This window comes from Pteropus alecto, unplaced genomic scaffold (assembly GCF_000325575.1).
Source record: "Pteropus alecto unplaced genomic scaffold, ASM32557v1 scaffold62, whole genome shotgun sequence".
NCBI classification, from domain to species: domain Eukaryota; kingdom Metazoa; phylum Chordata; class Mammalia; order Chiroptera; family Pteropodidae; genus Pteropus; species Pteropus alecto.
The window spans coordinates 1,927,559-1,951,425 of NW_006432491.1; the positions used below are offsets into that span (position 1 = coordinate 1,927,559).

General features: G+C 32.1%; 1 protein-coding gene and 1 pseudogene across 2 annotated transcripts in view; both read left to right on the plus strand.

Annotated features, from left to right (window-relative positions):
• The window catches only part of SNTG1 (syntrophin gamma 1), a 510,335-nt gene that overhangs the window by 232,111 nt on the left and 254,357 nt on the right, over positions 1-23,867 (plus strand). For both annotated transcript variants that reach the window (XM_025043728.1, XM_025043729.1), the window contains one exon: positions 5,514-5,648. In XM_025043728.1, coding sequence (XP_024899496.1) covers positions 5,514-5,648 — 135 coding nt within the window. The remainder of the gene's footprint in view (positions 1-5,513; positions 5,649-23,867) is intronic.
• On the plus strand, positions 16,731-16,849 carry LOC112476194 (annotated as a pseudogene).

The window sequence follows — 23,867 nt, forward strand, 5'->3', positions numbered from 1 at the left end:
ACTCATATTCCCTTGACTGCCAATAAGCCATTAAATATGAAAATCAGATATCCATGTTATCAGACAGATTTATCTAGAATATTATAGTGCTGATGTCAGGAAATCTCTTCTTTGAAAAAGAATAGAAGTATGCCCCAAATTAAGTACATCTTAATTTTGTAATACAGATTTCTTTAAGAGAAGTTTGTTTATTGTTTAAGGAAGTTCTCTTTTAAAAAGTTATAATTATTTTAAGGAATCAAGATTTAGAAGTCTAACAATACACACAAATGAAAATGGAGAATACAATTAGGATAAATAAAAAAAAATCCACAATTTAGAAGAAAAAAATATGTGCATAGTCAGGCATAATTATTGATTTATCTTCTAAAAGTATCATCAGAGTAACTATGTGTTCATAAGCCTTTAAGCTATCTTCAGTCTAGATTTTCCTCACATTTTATTTTCACATCTACATTTCTTAAAATACAATCCATGTCTCTGTGTCGATTATGATTTCTCTGTAACACATAATGAATAATTTAATAATTCATGCACATAATAATTAAATTTAATTCCTCATGAATACAATATAATATATGACTATGATTCAATCAACAAATATTGAAAGAAATCCTACTCTAAATAAACTACTGTACTAGGTCCTATAGATTAATAATTCTTAGTAATAAAAATAGTAATGTTATTATTACAATTTTCTTGAAATAATGATATATAATGTGAAGTTATATAACGTGATATATAGCTAAATGTTTTTGAGGTCACTATATGTGATGTCTAAATACAATATTGATCATTAGGAAGATATATTGATTCAATGAAAACCCTGCATTCAGAATAGTAAGGACTCATTTTTGGATGGAGTGGTCTTCAAAGGCTTCAGGAGAAGTGAGTCTTATACTAGTACTTAACAGCTGGCTAAAATTTAACAAAGAGAAGACCATGGCTATAAGTAATCTTGGAAAGGAAAGGAAAAGGATAAAATACACTTTGAACCGTGCATGGAATGGCATTTAGTATACTACTGCTATAGTATGGTACAATATAAAAAAAAGATCTATCTATCTATCTATCTATCTATCTATCTATCTATCTATCTATCTATCTATCTATCTATCTATCTATCTATCTATCTAGATATATATCACTTAAAAACCTTAAAAAAGATTTGCAGAACAAATTAAATTATATTTGACAACCAAAAAAATGAAATATTGAATATACTTACAAGAATATTTGCAGTGCATATTATAGTTTCTGCCTAGTTTCCTGTTGTTTGTAGTTTCTTACAAGTAATATTGCAAATTCTACATTTCCAAATTAAAGGAACATAGATTTTAACTTTTCCAGAAAACACAGTTTGTGTTCTTTCAAAGAGTAGAACCTAAAGAAGACTTAGATATTTGAATGTTAGTTTATTTTTTACAGTTCCAGAGATACTAAGTTTAAGCTAAGCATAAATTTCTATTAAGTTGAAATGCAAGATTTGTTTTTAAAACATAGAATAAATCCACGCAAATTTGTAAACACATTTCATTAATTTACAGAAAACAAGTCAATGACTAAATATTTAAAAATATTGCTTTTTAAGTAATTAAGAGATATTGCCTTTTACCATTCCTTTAAGAAAATAATCTCCAATGTGGATTTTGAAAAATCCAGCTGCAGTGTAAGATCATCCATCAGGCACGGGAAAACAACATTTGAATTTATATTATTTTTTTATGAATCATCTCCTTAAAATTTTAAGTTTTATGTATGTTTAGACTTTGCATAGTATATTTGTACATTATATATAGCAAATACATTTCTGCACTCATGTATAATATATACACAGTCAACAAAGTTTAAAGACAAATAATTATTGTGTTAATAAAGAGAGGACAAATGCAGATCTTCAGTTAATACTAAAATGGGGGGCCGATAATTACTTAGATTTTTTTTTAATTTTTAAAAATCGGGGTCCACAGATCTGTAAAGACTTTGAGGCCAGGCTGTTTTAGGTTGCGCTGACTAGTTACCGCTGTCACGGTCCTGTTACCCATTCTTATCCCTGAAGCAATACAAGCAGATGAGGGTGTGTAAATCAAGCTTTTCTCCTTATCAGATAGTGTCCTATGCTCCCTTAGTAGCATGTCCTTAATGGAAAACTTAGCTGTCATGTCCAGAGTAGTCCCTTGCACATCTTATTTTCCCTCTAGTTGTCATTGCTTTGATACATGACAAATATCTGTTTAAGATGAACTACTTTTCAGAACTCTTTGCACTTTCATAGGAGATTTTGGTGACTAAAATGCTACCTGAGGAAAGATACCAATAGCCATATGTCTGTACAGGAAGATTGAGGCAGGTATCCTCAAATAATCTCTGCCTGAGGGGAAACCCAAGACAGTGGATAAAAGCATGGGATCTGAAGCCTTGCAGCTTGGGTTCAAATCCTGAGTCCCACTCATCTCTGCTCTTCTCCTGTCCAATCTATGAGACTAGTTCCATTGGGTTATTAGGAGGGTCAAATAAATTAATATTCCTGGGCACACAGTAAGTTCTATATAAGTGGTTATTAAACAACAAATAAATGAAATATGTGGCCACACTTCATTAGTGATAGTACCCATACAGCGATGATGCTCTGAATCAGGAGAGTGCCCTCGAATTAATTTTATCCATTTCTTTGATCTACTATAGCAGATTTAAATTTAATGCAATTGTTTCCCAGTCTCCAACATTTCTTGCTCATGGTTTATGTTTCTATCAACAAAAACTATGTTTAACTTTACAAATTTTTATCCATCTTCTACTTTGCTATAAGAAATGTATTTATAAAACTACATTTAAATACATTATTTCAGTTTCTTTAAGGCATTTCCATTACATTCAAACTCCTGGAACATCTCACGAGAGCCTTGCCCTACCTTCTCCTTTCCTGGCACTTCTCCCTTGGCCATTACTGAATCATACAGAATCAGCATCAGGGATGCATTCTTGAGCTTCTGTTTTCTAGAATCGAATGAACTAAGCTCTATATCTTCTTATGCTCTATATCTTTACTTTTCCCCTCTTGAATAAACTAACTTACCTCCTTCAATTATCGTATTCTCAATTTATTTTTTCAAGACAAACCATATATATTTTTTCTATATACAAAGCCTCATTTAATACATCCTCAAGAATATTTAATTCCTCTCTCCATGTTCCTGTATCAGATATCACATTTCATCTTATTTATAGATGTGTATTTTCGTGAGTAGGAATACACTGAGGTCAGAGACTATTGTCTAATTCATGTCTGACTCTGTTAGCTTTACACAATATTTGAAAAATGATGCATGTGTAGGATCTTAAATGTATTTTCTTATACATAAACTGAATTTTTATAATAGAATATGTGTAACATCTATAACCCCTGGAAAAATTATATACATATATATTTTTATTCTAACAAAAGCAGCCTCATTATCTCATCTTCTCAGGTTGAAACATGAATTCAAAGTGTATAAAGTCTATATTTTGTTTTCCAGGCCCCTTTCTATTAATTAGGGGATATTTTACATGTTATCTGAAGGTTGAGTGAAAGGAGGATTGATCATGTCATAAACATGATGAGAGAAGCCTCATAGCTATTTTAGTCCCTCAAACTTTCCCTGTGCGATCTTTTATATCTCTTTTATGTGTAACAATAATGTATTTATGAGGTCTCAGGGAAAGCTTCTCTTTCATCTTCAAGTTGAGACAGAGCATTATTTGTGAATGCCAGTTTAGTCATTACACTTCTGAGAAAAAATTGGCCCAAATATACTGTACATTGAAAAATTAGTCAATGTCCTCAATCCTATTTACATAGCTTTAATAATATTTTATACCTATCTTTGCCCCATGCCAACTCAGAGTCCTTATGTTGGCTCCTGGCCAAGTCTGCACTATAAGCATGAAAACTTTTCCATGTGAAAATGTAGAAAATTGTGTTCTATAAGGAAAATTTAATTTGCTTTAGATGAAATATTTTTGTCCTCTAGACATATCCACTGGAGTAAAACTCTAGAATACATTAATCGACATGATTTAGTGAGTGCCTGCTGTCCACCAGTCTCATAGAGGTGGAAACATCATCCTTGCTCCTGAAAAAGTTTGTTTTTTCTTAAAATATATCATAACTCTTAAAAATAATTATAGACTAATATAATATCATATATGATAGAAGGTGTAATGGTATGTATTAACACATAGGTTAAAGCAGATTACAGAAAAAGTTATTTTTGGAGGTTACTTTATCTAAGTATATTCTCATCAACATTAATGAACACTGTTCTAAAGAAATAAATTCCTAGCAATTCACATATAAAATTATATTTCAAGAGAAAGCCTGGTATTATTTTCCTGGGATTTTGTGCTCATGATATACTGAGGATACGTATGTACTTCCATGAGCTTACCCCTTTATCTAAGTTAAGAATAGTTCAATAATTATTAAAGAAAAATGTAATTGCAAAAGTAGCCATTGTCCCTGTTGACTTGTTGGTGCCGAATAACAGCCCAAAATTATATTCTGTCTCAAAAGAACTTAATTTTATATCTCTGACAAATGGAAGTGTTAAGTGCACTTGCGAGGGAGAATCTGCTTGTTCATCTGAGTGAATATTATAACACTGACATGCTTCAGAAGTGACAAGATTCATGGATTCTTCAATGGATTACTAAATTGCTGGATTAAATCTATGTTATACAAGTTAAAAATCATCACTGGTTGTTTTATATCCCAGAAAGCGTGAAGCAAAAACAGTGGACTGGGAATCAAAAATCCTGGGTCTCAAACCAGGCTATGATTTTAATTAATTATATTAATTTTGGCAGTTCACATCAGCTCTTTATCTTTGTTCCCTCATATGTACACAATGTGTGTGTGTGTGTGTGTGTGTGTGTGTGTGTGTGTGTTGGCAACTAGAAATAATTAAATCGTGGAGGTTACAGAAGATGTTAAGTAGGTATGTTTCCAAATTTAAAATTCTATGGTAAAGACAGAGAGTAGAAAGAGGCTGGGAAGATGATGCTCATGGGTTTCTTTTTGGAGTAATAAAAATGTTCTAAAATTGATTATCATGATGGCTGCACAACTTTACTAAAAACATTTTATCATACACTCTGAAGGGTTAAATTTTATAGATGTCAATTTTATCTCAATAAAGTTATTTTAAATTTAGATAATAAGTATTAAAGAAAATTTTCTTTTATAAAAAAAATATAATATATAAACTATACTCCTCACTCTCCAAATCTTTATGTAGATTTTCTGACATAATCTCCAATATCCGGGATCTGGGGTCAACTGTATGTGAAACAGTTATCCTTTTCTTTGTATCTACATTAAGTATTACATTTCAAACTCACTGGAGTACATTTTACCTAGCTTTCAAGTGTTATTCATCATGTTTTACAGTAAATATGTCATACAATTATATCTACAAACTAAGTATACTTTTTTTCTCTTTTGTTTTGCTCTTTTGTTTTTCTGCCTGAAGACAAAGACAGGGATTTGTTTGCTGCAGGATGGTAATCAGGACCCTTTCAAAGTTCGGCTACACCTAGCCAAAGATATTTTGATGATTCAAGAACAAGATGTGATATGTGTGTCTGGTGAACCTTTCTATTCTGGTGTAAGTAGCTTTTTCTTCTATTGAAGTTTTTTGGTTTTGTTTATTAAAAAGTTTATTCATAGAAAATTATTAATACATATATCTATTTACTTTTAGAGCTCAGTCAATCATACTGCATGTAATTTTTGTTCACATTATTGAATGAGCAGTCCTTGTATAAGTACTCATACCTGGGTGCACAGCCACATATTTAGTGCCCATTTCCATTTTGGCATCTCATTGACTCCTTGTTGTATTTTTATGAATAGAGTGACACCTGTATTTTTTGATCATGAGAGAGTGTATTCTACCTTTTCACACAGAAGACTAACTGAGAACAGTACATGTCAATTTTTTTATCTTGATTTTATCTCACATCATGTTGAATTTGGGGAGATGTTCCAAAGATAGAGCCCAATTCTTGGCATCTGGGACTCATAAGGCTTTAGGTAAGAGAAATGAAACTCAGTGTCAATGCTTTGTATGAGGGGGTTAGGTATGAATAATTTTGTGGACTTGCTTGATAGGATTATGCTTGAGTATTGTAGCAAGTTCTGTCCAATGCTCTAAGCAGTTAATATATTACCCTGCAGTTATTCTAGCCTCAGAAAGAACCATTAATTATACATCAAACTCATTGGTCTGCTAACTAACACTGAAGTACCACTGTGAAAGATATCTTTAGGGAAAATTAGATTAAATTCAGCAAAACAATGTTATCATAAAACAGGACAAGTTTTAGAATTTATCATTTATTGTGTAATAACATTAAAGCCATCATTTTAGCAATGTTGCCATATGTCATCTCAGAAGAAAATTACAGCAAGTACCAAACAGTTGGTTTCCTGGATTCCCCAGACATTTGTAGTTTTTTAGCATGAAGGTTTAATTTGTAGCTAATTAACAGACTTATCATATAATCTTTTGTTAGTGGTGAAAAATGCTGAAATTTCATCCTCACTTTTCACTAACATCCTGTGGGAGTCACATCAGGTCCTAAATCAATAGCCTTTGCTAAATAAAGATAATGGACATTTTACAAACTGTTAACTATTCTTTCGTCACAGACCATTTAAATCATCCTGAATTATAGGTCTTGCTGTTAAGGCTGATTAAATTGTTCCCATGGGGTTACCATTTCTTTGTTTTACTTAACAAAGAATAGTGTTCCTTCCTTGCTTCCTCCTCCCTCCCTCCATCCCTTTCTTTCTCCTTCTCTCTCTCTTTCTCTCTCTCTTTCTCTCTCTCTTTCTCTCTCTCTTTCTCTCTCTCTTTCTCTCTCTCTTTCTCTCTCTCTTTCTCTCTCTCTTTCTCTCTCTCTTTCTCTCTCTCTTTCTCTCTCTCTTTCTCTCTCTCTTTCTCTCTCTCTTTCTCTCTCTCTTTCTCTCTCTCTTTCTCTCTTTCTTTCTTTCTCTCTTTCTTTCTTTCTTTCTTTCTTTCTCTCTCTCTCTCTCTCTCTCTCTCTCTCTTTCTATCTTTCTTTCTCTCTTTTTTTCCTACTGAAGAAATACGCTTCTTATAACTTTCTGGAATTAATATATTACACAAGTCCTAGATCAGCAAAATTTTGTAATTTGTAAAATTCAGTATTTCAACACTGAAATAATGTTATTGTTTTAAATTTTGCAATCAAAATAGCTAATACTCATAGACCTAATCTCTATATTATAAATTATGCAATTTAATATATTACATGTATCTGTTAGAAATAAATTTAATAAATGTACAAAATTTCTACCTTGAAAACTACAAAACTATTATTAAAAATGAAAATAATCAAGTAAGTGGAGAAATATAATATAATTATGAATTAAGAACTAATATTAATAAGTTTTCACATCTCCCTAAATATCCAATATCAATCAAAACTCTGACATTGCCAAAATGATTCTAAAATTTAAATGAAAATACAAAGGACTTAATATAGCCAAAACAATCTTGAATAAGAACAAAATTAGAGTATTTATTTATATTTCCTGCATTCAGAACTTATTATAAGACTACAATAGAGAACACAATGTGATATTGTCATAAGTTTGGGCACATGAATCAATCGAATATTATAGACTCCAGAAACAGACTCACACTTATATAGTCAAATGCTTTTTTTTTTAAATTTGTAGTAAACTATACATAACATAAAATTAACCATTTCAACATTTTTAAGTGTACATTTTAGTATCATTGAGTATAATGTCATTGTTACCTACTGCTATCCATCTCTAGAATTTTCATCATAGCATACTGAAACTCCATACCAATTTAACAATAACTCTCCATGTTCCCTTCCTCTCAGCCCCTGGTAACCACTGTTCTAATTCTTGTCTTTATGTATTGACTCATATAAGTGGAATTACAAAATATTTATCCTTTTGTTTCTGACTTATTTCACTTAGTTTAATGTATTCAAGGTTCATCTCCATTGTAGCATGTATCAGAATTTCATTAATTTAAAAGACTGAATAATAGTCCATTGCATGTATATTCTACATTTTGTTTACCTTGTTTATTCATCTGCCAAACAATGAACATTTGGGTTGTTTCTGCCTTTTGGTCCTTATGAAAATGTATTTACAAATATTTCAGTCACCATTTTCAATTATCTTGTGTATGACCCTGGAAGTAGAATTACTGGGTAAAATGGTAATTCTCTGCCACTTTGTTGCTTAATCCCTTATCAGATATGTGATTTACAAATATTTTCCCTCAACCTGTGGGTTGCCTTTTTACTCTGTTGATTGTTTCCTTTGATACATAAAGGTTTTTAATTTTGATGAAGTCCAGTTTACTATTTATCTTTTGTTGGCTGTATTTTAGTACTATGTCTAAGAAATTATTGCCAATTTCAATGTTATGAAAATATTATCTTATATTTTCTTCAAAGATCTTCTAGTTTTATCTCTTACATGACATATATAATACATTTTGAGTTAATTTTTGCATATGGTGTTAGATAAGGTTACAACTTCACTCTTTTGCAGGTGGATATCTAGTTTCTTGATACCATTTGTGTTTTGGCACCCTTGTCAAAAATCATTTGACCATATATGTGAAGTTTTATTTCAGGGCTCTCTATTCTATCCCATTGTTCTATATGTCTGTCTTTATGTCAGCACCACGCAGTTTTGATTACTATAGCTTTGTGGTAAACTTTAAAATCAGGAACTGTGTGGTGTCTAGATTTGTTCATTTATAGAAATGATTTGTTTAATTGGAGTTTCTTAAGATTCCATATAAATTTTAGAATAGATATTTTTATATCTATAAAAAATTCACATTGAGATTTTGATAGGGATAACACTGAATTTGTAGTATTGACATCTCAACAATAATAAGCCTTCTAATTCATGAACATGCGATGCCTTTTCATTTATTTGTCTTTAATTTTTTTAGTAATGTTTTATATTTTTTAGTGTACGTTTTTCACCTTTTTGCTTAGTTAATTTCTACATATCTTATTCTTTTTGATGTTATTATAAAAGGAGTTGTTTTCTTAATTTTCCTTTTAGATTGTTAATTGTTAGTGTATAGAAGTGCAACTGATTTTTTTGTGTTCACTTTGTATCTGTTAATCTACTGAATTCTTTTTAGTTCAAATAGGTTTGTGTGTATGTGTGGAATCTCCAGAACTTCTACATTAAGATCATGTTATATGTGAGAAAATATAATTTTACTTCTTCCTTTCTAATTTGTTAATTTTTATATATTTTTCTTGCTTAAATTCTCTAAGACTTCCAGTATTATGTTTAATAGAGGTGGCAAAAGCATGCATCTCTGCCCTATTCTGAATTTTACAAAAAAATAAATAATAAAATAAAATAAAATACATAAAATAAAAAGCTTTAAGTCTTTCAACTTTGAGTATAGTTTTACCTGAGGAATTTTTATATATGGTCTTTATTATATTGAGGCAGTTTTTTATTTTACTTATAGTTTATTGAGCATTGAAAAGGTGCTGAGTTTTGTCATAAAAGGGAATCAAATTTGTTAAATGCTTTTTCAGCATCAGTTGAGATGGTCAGTGTGTGTGTGTGTGTGTGTGTGTGTGTGTGTGTGTGTGTGTGTGTTGCCTTCATTCTGTTAATGTGGTGTATTACATTGATTGAATGTCATGTGTTGGGTTATCCTTGCATTCCAGGAATAAATCCCGCTTGGTAATAATGTATAATTAGAATAATATGCTGTTGACTTTTGTTTGCTACTATTTTGTTGAAGATTTTTGCATCATTGTTTATAAGAGATATAAGCCTGTAGTTACATTTTCCTGTAGTGGTATTTTCTAGTTTTGGTATTAGGGTAATTCTGACCTTAAAGGATGAGTTAGAAATTTTTCCATCTTCTTCAATTTTTTGGAAGAGTTTGAGAAAAATTGGTATGATCTCTTCTTTAAATGTTTAGCAGAATTCACTGGCGAGACTATCAAGTACACAACTTTCTTTGCTGGGAGTGTTTTAAATTAAATCTTGTTATCTTTGTTATGTTTATTTAAAATTTCTACTTCTTCATGCTTCAGACTTAGTAGGCTTGTTTTCTAGGAATTTGTCCATTTAATCAAAGCTTCATTTGCTCTTAGTACTCTCTTTAAGTTTCTTTTTTTTCTATCAAAATGTCTATACATCTGAGCCATACATAGAAGAAGGGGCCCCGGGACCTGGTGTTGGCCTACTGAACATGGAGCAAAAACATTGGGGCATGAGCCCATGAGAAAGTCTCATGAAGATAGATGAAACATGGAACTGAATTATTTAAGAACGAGAGACAGACAAAATGTTAGTGCTTGAATCTTGAGTTAGACAAAATGTTAGGTCAAGGATTAGCAGATCCAGGCATTCACACTGAGTTATTCTCTTAGCTTCTTTCTCTGAAGTTATTGACATATGGCAGGGTTTAGTTGAGGATCAGGAATCTCGAATTGGAAAATTGATAAGTGTGTGAGTGATTGCCTTTATAAGAAGGCAGGCTACTCTATTAGGGTGAGGAAAGGATATCTGGGAAGAGGCTGATAAGGAATGAATAAATCCATTGCCTAAATTTTACATGTAAAAGGCCTAACCCAAAATGTGATTGTATGAAGAGGTGGGGAGGGGTATTTGGGAGGTAAGTATGTTTAGATAAAGTTACGAGGTTTGGGCCTCTTTGTTGGGACAAATGCACTTATAAGAAGAGGAAGAGACAGTGGAGCTTCCTTTCTCTACCATGTGAGGATTCAAAAGAAGACAGCTATCTGCAAGCCAGGAGGTGGGCCCTAATTAAAACCCAATTATGCTAGCACTCTGATTTTAGACTTCTAGTCTCAGTATAGTGAGAAAATAAAATTCTGTTGTTTAAGACACCCAATCTATGGTATTTTTTTTAATATCAGCCTGAGCCAACTAAGACACAGACTTTACTTCAGTAAGTGGGGTATAGAGTTAGAGGGAGGGGAGCAGCCTGGGGAAGGATACAGGTCAAAAGCCTGATGAACTTCAATTGTAAACAAAGATGGGGAGGAGCTCCAGGAATGACATCAGTATAAGTTTAGTAATGAAGATGACTCAATAATCAACCCCATCAGACATGGGCTTAAATCTACCTCATCACTCCTTATTTATGGAGACTTGGAATTTACAATAGAATTGAGGTTGAGTTTGGGGCAGATGAAAGACACTTTGGCATAGAATAACTTTTATTCTAGTTATATGCAGAAAATCCAGTAAAATATTAGTCACCTGGAAAAGTCTGGAAACATTTTCACTTGTCAGTGACAGAGAGATAAAGTTGAGATATTCAATGAAGTTACAGTGATTCTTATCAGCAAACAGGCTAGATTTTGCTCCTGTGCTTTGTGCTAGTTACTTTTCAGGAACATTCTATGATTTGTTCAGAGGTTATAAGATTGAAGTTTTGGCATTGAGTTCATATCAGATAAGACCTGTTCCTTTCAGATAATGCAGATAGCAATTACTCAAGACCTTTAAATGCAGATAGCACAGTGACTGATGATCGGAATGATACATAGCAGTTGTCAGATACATACAATAGTCCCCCAGTATTCTTGGTTTGAAGTCTGGAGTTTCAGCTATCTGCAGTTAACTGAAGTTTTAAAATATTACAATGAAAATTCCAGAAACAAGCAATTCATAAATTTTAAATTGTGTGTCATTCTAAGTAGTGTGATGAAATCTCATGTCATTCAGCTTCATTCCAACCAGAAAAAGGGATGTGAATTATCCCTTTTTCTAATGTCTCCATGCTGTATACACTCTCCTCATGTTAGTAACTTAGCAGCCTTCTGTATTATGAGATCAACTCTCACAATATCACAATATTTATGTTCAAGCAACCTTTATTTTACTTTATAATGGTCCCACAGTATTAGAGCAGTGACACTTCCAATTCAAATATGCCAAAAAGAAATTGTAAAGTGCTTCCTGTAATTGAAAAAGAATGTATGTGTAAGATAAAACATAGTATACATAGGGCTCAGACCTATCTGTGGTTTCAGGCACTTGGAGGTCTTAGAATGTATCTCTTGTGGATAAGGGGGGACTACTGTATGTTAAAACTTCAATTAAGAAAGTGATCACCTTCCCTGGTGCTCAGAAATCAAACATTAAAGCCTGTTGTCCTCCTCCTGTCATCTACCACTCTAAGTCAGAAATAACTGTGGTTGTTCTGATATCATCCCATTCAATGATGACCTGAAAGAAGATCAAATTTAGCGTGTGCTAGTTTTAAATATTGACAAAATATTTTTAGATGCTGATGAGGCTAAAATTAATATGACATGGTTACATATTTCAATGGAGACACCGTTTCAAAAGTGCTGCCAGTAAAAGATAATAAAATATTGGAGATTAAATTCCAATTACGGCAGAATTACCAGATAGATATATAGCATCAATATAATCAGTACCTCAGTAAAGTTCTAATGATCATCATTAGAATTTAGAATCAACAAAACAAAACTACTTCCTTTAGTTATTTATCCAGGAGAAAATACGCAATTAATAATCCCATTAGTAAAACCATAATTTCCTAAAAAGTACTGTTAAGAGGAAGTAATAGTTAACTTTAATCTTGGAATGAGAGTTAAATTTCACATAAGATATGAGAAGATGTGAAGCAGTCTGAGGTGAGTTTTATTATCTGTGGAAAATCAGTAGAGAGATTTCATCTAGACTAGACAATGTAACTAGGTCCTCTAAGATCAATGGTGTCTGTAGCCTCAGGAATACATTTTTTTTCTTGTTCCCACATCAAAGAACCATTCACTACAGAGATTAAAATCTGTATATATACACACATGCACAAAATACACATGTATTTTTTGAACTTTATAAAGTAGTCTCATATTCCAACAATTACTTAGTGGAACATGTTATAAAATTTGATTTGTTCTAATACATTTGATTTTCCCTAATCAGTTTTAGAGGTAAAAGTGGTCATTGTTAAGTAAAATTAACACCGAGATTATTGTTTTCATCCTGATCTTTTTTATATTTGATTTTATGTTTATAAATGAAGCAACAGAGGATATTTGTTTCTGCTCCTCTTTTTTCAGCCTATTCCTTTTGTGGGGAGACAGTCATTCTAAATGTGCTTCAAACAAGATTAAAAAAGGAAAGGGTATGAATACTTTTCAAAATTAAAAAAAAAATAGTTATAGGTAGGCAATTACGATTTAGATAGTTGTGATTTTATCATTACAAAGAATGTATAAAGGCCTGACCTTGGAAACCAGAGTATTTTTTTTTCTTTTATTGTTACAGAGATTGCTAAATTTAAAACACAGTGTTGGAAAACTTCTCTCCTGTTTATTGTGTGACTTTTAATTTTGAAATAGTCAACAATCACTACTAGGGCCACTGATGTTTCTAAATTTCCCAGGGCTTAAGCTGCAGGAGATATGGCAGTCCTGGAAGAAAAGATTGTGGTTCAAGCAAAAATGTATCTCCAAATTGATGGTGGTGGCACTGTGGGAAGGTCCCGTGGTGGCAACAATTAGCAGTTCTGATTGGTCAAGGACAGCTGGATGGTGTGCGCAGCCACAACAGCAAAGCTCATGATTGCTGGCAGCTTCTTTGATTGTGATAGATGGAGTGGTTGCAGTAGGAGCTTCTTTGATTGTGATAGATGGAGTGGATGCAGTAGGAGATTTTTGGTGTGGTTAGTTGGAGAATCTCCCAAATGAAAAAGAAAAGGAGTGATAATAATCACCAATAAGAACCATATAGCACTGGTAGAAAAAAGAAAAGGAGTGATAATATTCACCAATAAGAACCATATAGCACTGGTAGAAGTATACTTCATAAACTAAGTTGAATTTTCACATGAAATCATTTGTTAAATAAATGATGCGTAATAAGAATATTAAGGATATTATGCTTAACATGCTTTGGTAAATGCAGATTTTTAATGGCACTTATCATATGAACACCATAGGTTTTATTATATTCTTAAAACAATTTTAACACAGTGTTTTCTTCTTACATATAAAGCAAATTTATTGATGTCTTTAATATTTCATTTTAGTGTCAAAATATAATTTATTTATCATATTACTTTTGCAGCTTATTGTCATTGAGTCTCTGTAAGAAACATCCACATGATGACTGACTATGTTATATTGATGGCATGTATGTAAGAATAAAAAAAATAAAAAAAAAAAACATTTTTGAAGTATATGAGTTAAATATTTGGATAAAATAACAAGTCATCATCATGATATATATTGAATTAGTTTTCTAGTTTATAAATCTTATTTTGGTTTCTGTATTTTAGATGTTCACATAATAACCAGATTATGCCTCCTTAAAACCATGGTTCATCAATCCAGACTGCTAATTTATTTGGTTTGAAATGTAATTTATCCTTCAACATGGCTCAACTTACAATCACTAAAGAATTCTAGATATGTTCCTTATTAACAGTGTATTTTTATATTCCTATTATTTTGTGTTTAACATTTTAAAATAACTCATATAATAAAATCATCTTTTCTTTCATTAATCTTAATGCTTTCAATTTTTATGGCCAAAAGTGGTCTTTTGGATTATTGCCCAGTATGTGCATGTTACCAAATTATCCAAGAAGATAATGCACATTAATAGAAAAGATGATATTTAGTCTCCACCCAATTATCTTGCATCAATTGTCACAGACATAAATATTTAGGACGAAAATATAAGTAAGCTCTCCCATGACTATTTTCTATGGTCATGCATTTTAAGTGACTTTCTCCATGTAAACAGATATAACAAAGGTATGGGAATTAGTCTAATTCTAGGTCAGGTTTTTCACTTACTAGTTTGACAATCTTGGTTTTCTTATATGTTACGAAGGAAAATAATAAGGTTTATCTCATTTCCTTAGATGTAAATTCCGTAAATGAAGGTAATAATATCTATTTCACTAGGTAATTGTGAGGATTAAATTAGTTAATGTACATAAAACAGGCAATATAGAATCTAACATATAGGTCTCAAAAATAACATTTTCATTAATATGAAACATTATACAATGTAATACGTATAGACACAGTTAAAGATCTAAATGGCTGATCACTTCCTAAAAGATGAAATTAAGGAATCTATCTTAAATATTAGATAGAATTTTGCAAAATATATGTGAAGTGCAGAACTGCTAAGCAAAGGGGAAACTGTGCAGTATTACCAAGCTATGAAAAAGCATGCAGTAATTAAAGATTGTGGGTCTGGGACAAATTATTTGTGGAATGGAGTGGGTCAGGATATAAAGTAAGGTGCAAACTCATAGGAAAAGTGGCCTGGTGGTGCCATTAATGAAATGAAGAATTTGAAGAGGAATATCAAATTTCAAATAGGAGTAAGGTAAAAGTTGAATTTGATACATATTCAGTTAGAATTGCTCATTAAAACTCTATCAGGACATGCTTATGGGACTAATATATAGGAATGGAATATAAAGCAAACAAGAAAAAGCAACATTGACTTTCCACTTGGGGATAATTGGAGTCCCCCCTGGGACTGTTTATATTCTCTCTCTGTGCTGAATAAGACCTTTATTGTACTTCTCTGTGATATTTGCTGACTTCAAAAGACCATGAGTTCCTGGAGAGGTGGGACTTTGTGTGAATCATCCTAGTAACCCTGCACTTACTCAGCAACAACATTTGAGTAAGACTGGGTAGGATTTGTAGTAAGGGGGTAAGTTCTTTCATAAAAATATTTTAAGTAGGAAACAGAGAACTAATTGATTTAAAGACATGAGCGGAAAAGGAGCCAGTATGTTCACACGATCACTGTCTGGCTTCAGTCTGTTTTATTTAGGACTATTTCATGGGCATGGAAAGCCTGAAGCTAGATCAGAATAGTATGAGCAGCAAATGAAAAGTAAGGTGCTACATTCCCCCACAGGGGTGGTACCCTGAGACAAAGGGGACCTGGTCATAGAGGAGATGCCCATCTCCTCAGGAAATACAAGGCATTTTCCACTGCCTAACAGAAATTTGAGAAGTCTGAGCAGGGCAGGAGAAAACAAAACACTTGTACTCAATTGCCACCAACTGGAAAACAAAAGAAAGACCTCTTCTTATAAACCTGATACAGAGGTATCACAAAAAGAAAGAAGAAGGAGGAGAAGGAGAGAAAGAGAAGGAGAAAAAGAAGATGAAGGAGGAGAAAAGAAAAAAAAGATTTAATTCCCATAAATGTCTAGGCAGAGAAATAATCCATCAAATACAATGAGCAACCAAAGCAACAAGAAAGCAGAGAAAGAAAATGAAAAATTTCCAGAAAATAAACTTAGACATGGAAATATGTGATTTAAATGACAGAGAATTCAAGAGTGCAATTCTGAAAAAACTCAGTGAGATTCAAAAAAAAAACAAAAACAAAAAAACTCTGATAGAGTTTAATGAACTCATTAAATTCTGTTTAATGAACTCAGAAATAAAATCAATGAACATAAGAAGTATTTTATTAAAGAGATCAAAACTTTAAAAAAGAACCAAATAGAAATTCTAGAGCTTAAGAACTCAATAAAAGAGATGCAGAATAAAATAGCAAACTTAAGAAATAGAGCTGACCAGATAGAAAAAAGAATTAGTGAAATCTAGGAATGATGTGGGTGAAAACAGAGATAGTCTACTACCATACTACCCTGAACAAGCCTGATCCCATCTGATCTCAGAAGCTAATCAGGGTCGGGCCTGGTTAGTACTTGGATAGGAGACCACCTAGGAAGACCAGATGCTGCAGGTGTATAAACAAGATATTTAATATCATCCTCTCAAAATTCAAGTATTGGCAGGTGATTGCTTAGTAGAATTCAGTTACAGTCCCCTGCAGGTGTATTCTATCTTGGATCTCTGAAGTTGAAAGAAGATAAATTCTTAATGGTTAGTTTTAAATCTTCTTTTATACTTTGAAGTACAATATAACACACCATGTTACCTCCTCATCTAAAAACAAACAAACAAACAAACAAACAATAAACGAGAGAGAGAGAGACTCGAGTAAAAAAAAAGCAAAGAACAAACTCTGCGAGAACCATCTGACACCATCAGAAAGAGCAATATAAGAATAATGGGTATACCAGAAAGAGAAGAGAGGAAGAGGGAACAGAAACCCTTTTCAAGTAAATAGTGGATGAGAACTTCCCCAACCTATGGGAAAACTGGATCTTCGAATTTAAGAAGAAAACAGAACACCTAGTTATCATAATCCAAAAAAAAGCCTTCTTTAAGACACATGACATTAAAACTGTTAAAAATTAATATCAATAAAAAAATTCTCGAGGCAACCAGGGGGAAAAAAACAATAACTTTAAAGGAAATCCCATTAGATTATTATCAGATTTTTCAGCAGAAACTCTACAAGCTAAAAGTGAGTGGACTCAAGTATCCAAACTATTTGGAAGAGAACAAGTATCAGCAAAGAATAATGTATCTAACAAAGTTATCCTTTAGATATAAAAGAGAAATAAAGATTTTTCCAGCCCTATAGAAGCTGAGAGAATTTACTATTACAAAATATGCATTCTAGGAAATACTGAGAGGGTTATTCTAAATAAAACAAAAGACAAAGGATACAAAACTATAAGTCAGATGACTAATAGACAGACAGAAACAAGTAGTTGCAACCCTTATTCAGAATAGAGTATTACATACTTACATATAACATAAAGTGTAAGAAGATAAAAAATTCAAAAAATGAAGAACACAAGAGATACTGAAACTTGGATATAAACTCACAGCATGAATAGGGATAACTTGTAACAATAAAAATGTAAAAAGAGAGGAAGTAAATTCTGAATTTTCAAAGGAGAATGGAGATAAGATGCATTTAGAAGAAAAAGGACTACTGTATATGTGAAAGTTTCTTTTGCATGAACTTAATAGTAACAAAACACACACACACACACACACATACACACACACACACACACACACAGAAATCCAGAACTAAGACACAAAACATAAAAAAGAGGAAACGAAGAAAAGTCATAGAATACCACCAAACTAAAATAACAGGCAAAAACCTGAGGGAAAGGATACAATGGAGACACAGAGCTACCAGAAATCAATAGATAAAGTAGCTATAGAAAATCTTTATACATCAATTATCACCTTAAATGTAAATGAACTGAATGTATTAATTAAAAAAATCGTAACAAATTGGATCAAAAGCAAACAAACAAACAAAAAAACAACCATATGCTGCTTTCTGGAGACACATCTCAGCTGCAAGGGCAAATACAGAATCACAGTGAAAGGGTAGAAAATGATATTCCAAGCAAATGGCAGAAAAAAGTGAGTGTAGCTATACTTATATCTGGGGGAAAAAAAAAGATTTTAAGATAAAAACGGTAATGAGAGACAATGATGAACACTTCATAATAATAAAGGGAACCATACATAAAGAAGACATAACACTTACCAATATATATGCACCTAATCAGGAAACACCAAAATATATAAAGCAACTACTAACAAAGTAAGAAAAGAAACTGACAAAAGCACTATGAAGTAGGGGACCTAAATACCCCATTGACAGCTATAGATAGACCATCCAAACAGAAAACTAAAAAAAAAAAAAAAGCAGCGTTAAATGACACATTAGGCCAAACGGACATAACTGACATTTACAGAGACTTTCATATCAAACCAGCAGATTATACATTCTTTTCTAGTGCACATGAAACAGTCTCTCAAGGACAGACCATGTGTTAGAACACAAAACTAACCTCGACACATTTTAAAAAATTGAAATAATACCAAGCATATTCTTTAACAACAATTCTTTGAAACTGAAAATAAACTTCAAAAAGAAAGTGGAAAAAACCCACAAATATTTAGAGATTAAAAATCATGCTACTAAAGAATGAAATAAAAAGGGAGATAAAAAGAAAAATGAGAAAGACAAAAATCATATCAAAACTTTTGGGATGCAGCAAAAGGGGATAATAAGAGAGACATTTATATCATAACAGGCCTAACTCAAGAAAAAAGAAAAATTCCAAATAAGCAACCTAACATTTCATCTTAAAGAACTAGAAAAAATAAATAAAGCCCAAAGTCAGCAGAAGGAAGAAAATAATAAACATTAGAGTGGAATTAAGTGAATAGAGAACAAAAAAGACAATAGAAAAAAATTAATGCAGCAAATAGTTGTTTCTATGAAAAGATAAATAAAATTGACAAACTCCTGGCTAGACTCCAAAGGATAAGAGAAAAAAATTCAAAAAGCAAAATCCGAAATAAAAAAGAAATACAGAAATACAAAGGATTATACAAGAATACTATGAAAAATTATACATCACCAAATTCAATAACCTAAACAAAATAGACAAGTTCTTAGAAATATATAACATTCCTAGACTGAATCACAAACTATAAAATGTAAATAGATTTATCAACAGTAAGGAAATTAAAACAGTCATCAAAAAGTAAAAGTCCAGGACCAGATGGCTTCACTAGTGAATCCCACCCAACAGTCAAAGATTGAAGAAGAAGCAATAATTCTTAGCTCATTTTATGAGGCCAACATTACCCTTATACTAAAACCCAGTAAGAATAACTAAAGAAAAAAAAATTACAAATCAATATCTCTGATGAATACAGATGCAAAAATTTTAAACAAAATAATATTAAATTAAATACATTACATTAAATAAATACATTAAAAAGATTATACATTATGATCAAGTGGGGTTTATTCTAAGGGTGCAAGGATTGTTCAACATAAGCAAAATAATCAATTTGATATACTGCATAAACAAAATAAAGGATAAAATTATGTGATCATATGAATAGATGCAGAAAAAGCATCTGAGAAAATACGACATTCATTTATGATTAATATACTCATTAAAATGGGTGTAGAAGGAAAGTTCCTTAACTTAATAAAGGCTATACATCACAAACTCTCATCTAATATCATACTCGATGGTAAAAAACTGAAAGCTTTTTCTCTCAGATGAGAAATAAGACAATGATGGTTACTCTCAGCACTATTATTATTAACATAGTATGGAAAATTCTAGCTGGAGCCATCAGGCAAGAGAAAAAAAATAAAAGGCATCCAAATTGCAAATGAAGAAGTAAAGTTGTCACTTTTCCAGATGTCGTGATTCTTTACATAGAAATCCCTAAAAATTCTACCAAAAAAAATATTAAAAACAATAAACAAATACAGTAAAGTTGCAGGATACAAAATCAATGTCCATAATTTAATTGTGTTCCAATATATTAACAATTACACTTCACAAAAAGAAATGAAGTAAAAACAATTCATTTTGGAATTTCAAGTAAAAGATTAAATATCTAGAAATAAAATTAAAAAGGGATGTGAAAGATCTGAAAACTACACTGAAAACTATCAGACATTATTAAAATAAATTGAATAATACACAAAGAAATGTATTCATGAATTGGAAGAATCAACACATAATTAAAGTGACCTTATTATCTAAAGTAATATACAGATTTAATGCAATCACCATCAAAATCCTAACTGCACTTTTTAAAAAGAACAAAAAATTATCAGATTTGTATGGATGTGCAAAAGACCCCGATAGCCAAAATAATCTTGAAAAAAAAGAGAACAATCTCAGAGGAATCACTCTGACTTCAAATTATACTACAAAGTGACAATAACCAAAACAGCATGACATTGGCAGAAAAACAGACACTCAGACCAATGGAACAGAATTGAGAGTCCGGAATTAAATGTCCAATTTATGAGCAAATAATTTTCAACAACATAGCCAAAATCATACATTGGGGAAAGGAAAGCCTCTTCAATAAATAGTGCTGGGGAAATTGGAAAATCATGCAAATTAATGAAATTAAGCTATTGTTTGTCACTGTGCACCAAAATTAACTCAAAATGGATCAAAGATCTAAATAAAGACCTGAAAAAATAAATTTCATAGAAAAAAACTAAACTTGTAAGCCTTGTATTTAAGGAGGACTTTATAAATTTGACCTCCAAGGCAAGGGTAGTCAAAGCAAAAATAAATGAATAGGACTGTATCAAACTAAAAAGCTTTTGCAGAGCAAAAGAAACCATCGACCAAGTAAAGAGACAACCAACCAAATGAGAGAAGATATTTGCAAATAGAACCGCTGACAATGGGTTAATATATAAAATATATTAAAAACAAAACAAAACACTAAACTCAACAAAAAACAAACAAAAAGACACATACAATCCAATTAAAAAATGGGCAGACATTTCTCCCAAGATGACATACAAATGGTCAACAGACATATGAAAAAATGCTCAACTTCACTAGCTATTATGGAAATGCAAATCGAAACCACAATGAGATACCACCTTACATTTATTGGAATGGCTACCATCAGCGAGACAAATAATAAGTGTTGAAGAGATTGTGGAGAAAAATAAATACTAATACACTGCTGGTGGGAAACTAAATTGGTACAGCCACTATGGAAAACAGCATGGAGATTTCTCAAAAAATTAAGAATAGAATTACCATATGATCCAGCAATCTCCTTTCTGGATATCTACCCCAAATTTTTGAAAGCATTTATCCTCAAGGCTATATGCACCACAATGTTCACTGCAGCCTTATTTATGGTGGCCAAGACTTGGAAACAACTGAAGCGTTCTTCAATAAATGATTTCATAAAGAAGATGTGGTACATATATACAATGAAATATTACTTAGCTATAGGAAAAGAAGAAATACTGCCATTTGTGACAACATGGTTAGATCTTGTGATTATAATACTAAGTAAAATATGTCAGACAGAAAAAGTTGAGAACCATATGGTTTTACTCATATGTGAGATATAAAACTGAAAGCAACAAATGAACAAGCAAGCAAACAATCAAACAAAAATGCATGGATCCAGACAACAGTTTAGTGGTTACCAGGGAAAAAGTGGGGAGAGCTAGGAGTTAGGAAAGGGGGTCAAAAATATGGTGATGAAAAAAGATTTGACTGTAGGTGGTGAACACACAATGCAATATATAGATGATATATTATAGAATTGTACTTGAAACCTATATAATTCGATTAACCAAAGTCAACCCAATACATTTAATTAAAAAAAAATAAAATAATGTATCAAAAAAAAAAAAAAAGGAAGATTAAGAAGGCAGATCATCATCTCAGGAGAAAATTTTGTTGTTCAAATTGTTCCAGCTTAGGTTATTGACAGCTGTTTTAGCTGACTCCTGTGCCCCTTTGACATACTCTCATTAATGTGGGCTTTTTGTTGTTGTTGTTCTGGTTTTGTTTTGTTTTGTTTTGCTTTGTTTTGTTTTATAGCATGTCCTAATTTCTGGGCATTATAAGATACTCCAGGTTCATCTTATATATTTCCTGCTTGGCTCATCTTATAAATGTTAATCAGTCATTTCTCCAAAGAAGCCATATTTATTACATTTGAGAATGGTATTAGAAACCCAAAACTGGTGCTAGGTGTGCTGATTGCTTCTGGGGTGTGTTTTAACCATATTACCTTGGGTGAGCTACGGTGTATCAGACGCAGATTGAGAGAGAGAAGTCAGGGAGAATTTTATAGTTTTGTTACAGTTCCCTGGAAAGAACACAACATACCATACAGGGGGACTTAGAGGAACACACCAGAGTTTATCATAAATCAGAGAGAAAGAGGAAAAAGTAGAAAGAGCCTTTGTTGTGTTTTCTGTGGGAATATTTTTGACAATGCTTTCTTCTTTATTAAACATTGAAGCACAAATAAATGTTCCCTAGAGGAGGAGAAAAGGACACTCGCTTAGGGAGAGAATCACACAACAGAGACCCATCTTTACAAAAAGAGTTTAGTATTGATTTCCAAAGAGGAGCAGGGCATGGTCAGCTCAAATATGGTGATAATAAATTGTAGTAACCTGATCTTCCCAATGCTTGAACACTGGCAAAGATCTCAGCACATCATCCAGGGAAAAAAGCAGGGCCTTCTGACGCTTTGTTTGCATATGTTCTCTTCTGTTCACTGGGAGTAACATCAAGCAGCTGCATAATTCTGTTCAGTAGTAGTCCATAGATTATCACAAAAGTAGGATTCTTAGAATAAAAATCACAGAGTTGTCTGTAGTTTCTTGAACTTACATGAGATTGGAGTGTGTAGACATAATCAGATGCTCAAGAAGAAGGAATATCCAGCTTCTAGCCAGGGCTTCACATTTTGGTCAAGACAGTCTTTATAAGAACTGTATTACAATTGACCTCTTAATGTCTTAACATCAATTTTGAGCTTGAATTTCTGTGATATTTGAGTAGCCTGAATAGTAGTGGACAGTTTTAGAGAGTAGGCTCTAAGTTGTCCTAAACAACATATCAGGCATATTATTATGAGAACAAAAGGAAGGAATACAGATATAAGGAGATCTTGTCGACTAATCCATAACTAATTTTCCCATTTATATATTAGCCAAGAAAACAGATCTGAAATTTTCAGTCTCTAACAAAGTCTTGGTGGTGTTAAAAGTGTCAGGGTCAAGATAGCAGGGGGAACAGGAGTCACTGGTGAGTGGGTGGTCCTCTCTCCCCTCTCCCCAAGGAGTTGAAGAGTTAACTGATACGAGGCAATTTCCTCCTGGGAGAAGTGATAATTTTGATGAATTTTTTGAATGGCACAGATAATAGTAACCTCTATCAGATTTCCCTTAAGGCATGGGATTTTAGGGGTAAAAATTTTGGCAGTAAGCTAAAAAATATACCACGATCATGGGCTAAGAAGATAGATAACTCAGGAAACATAATAGAATCTTTCATCTCAAT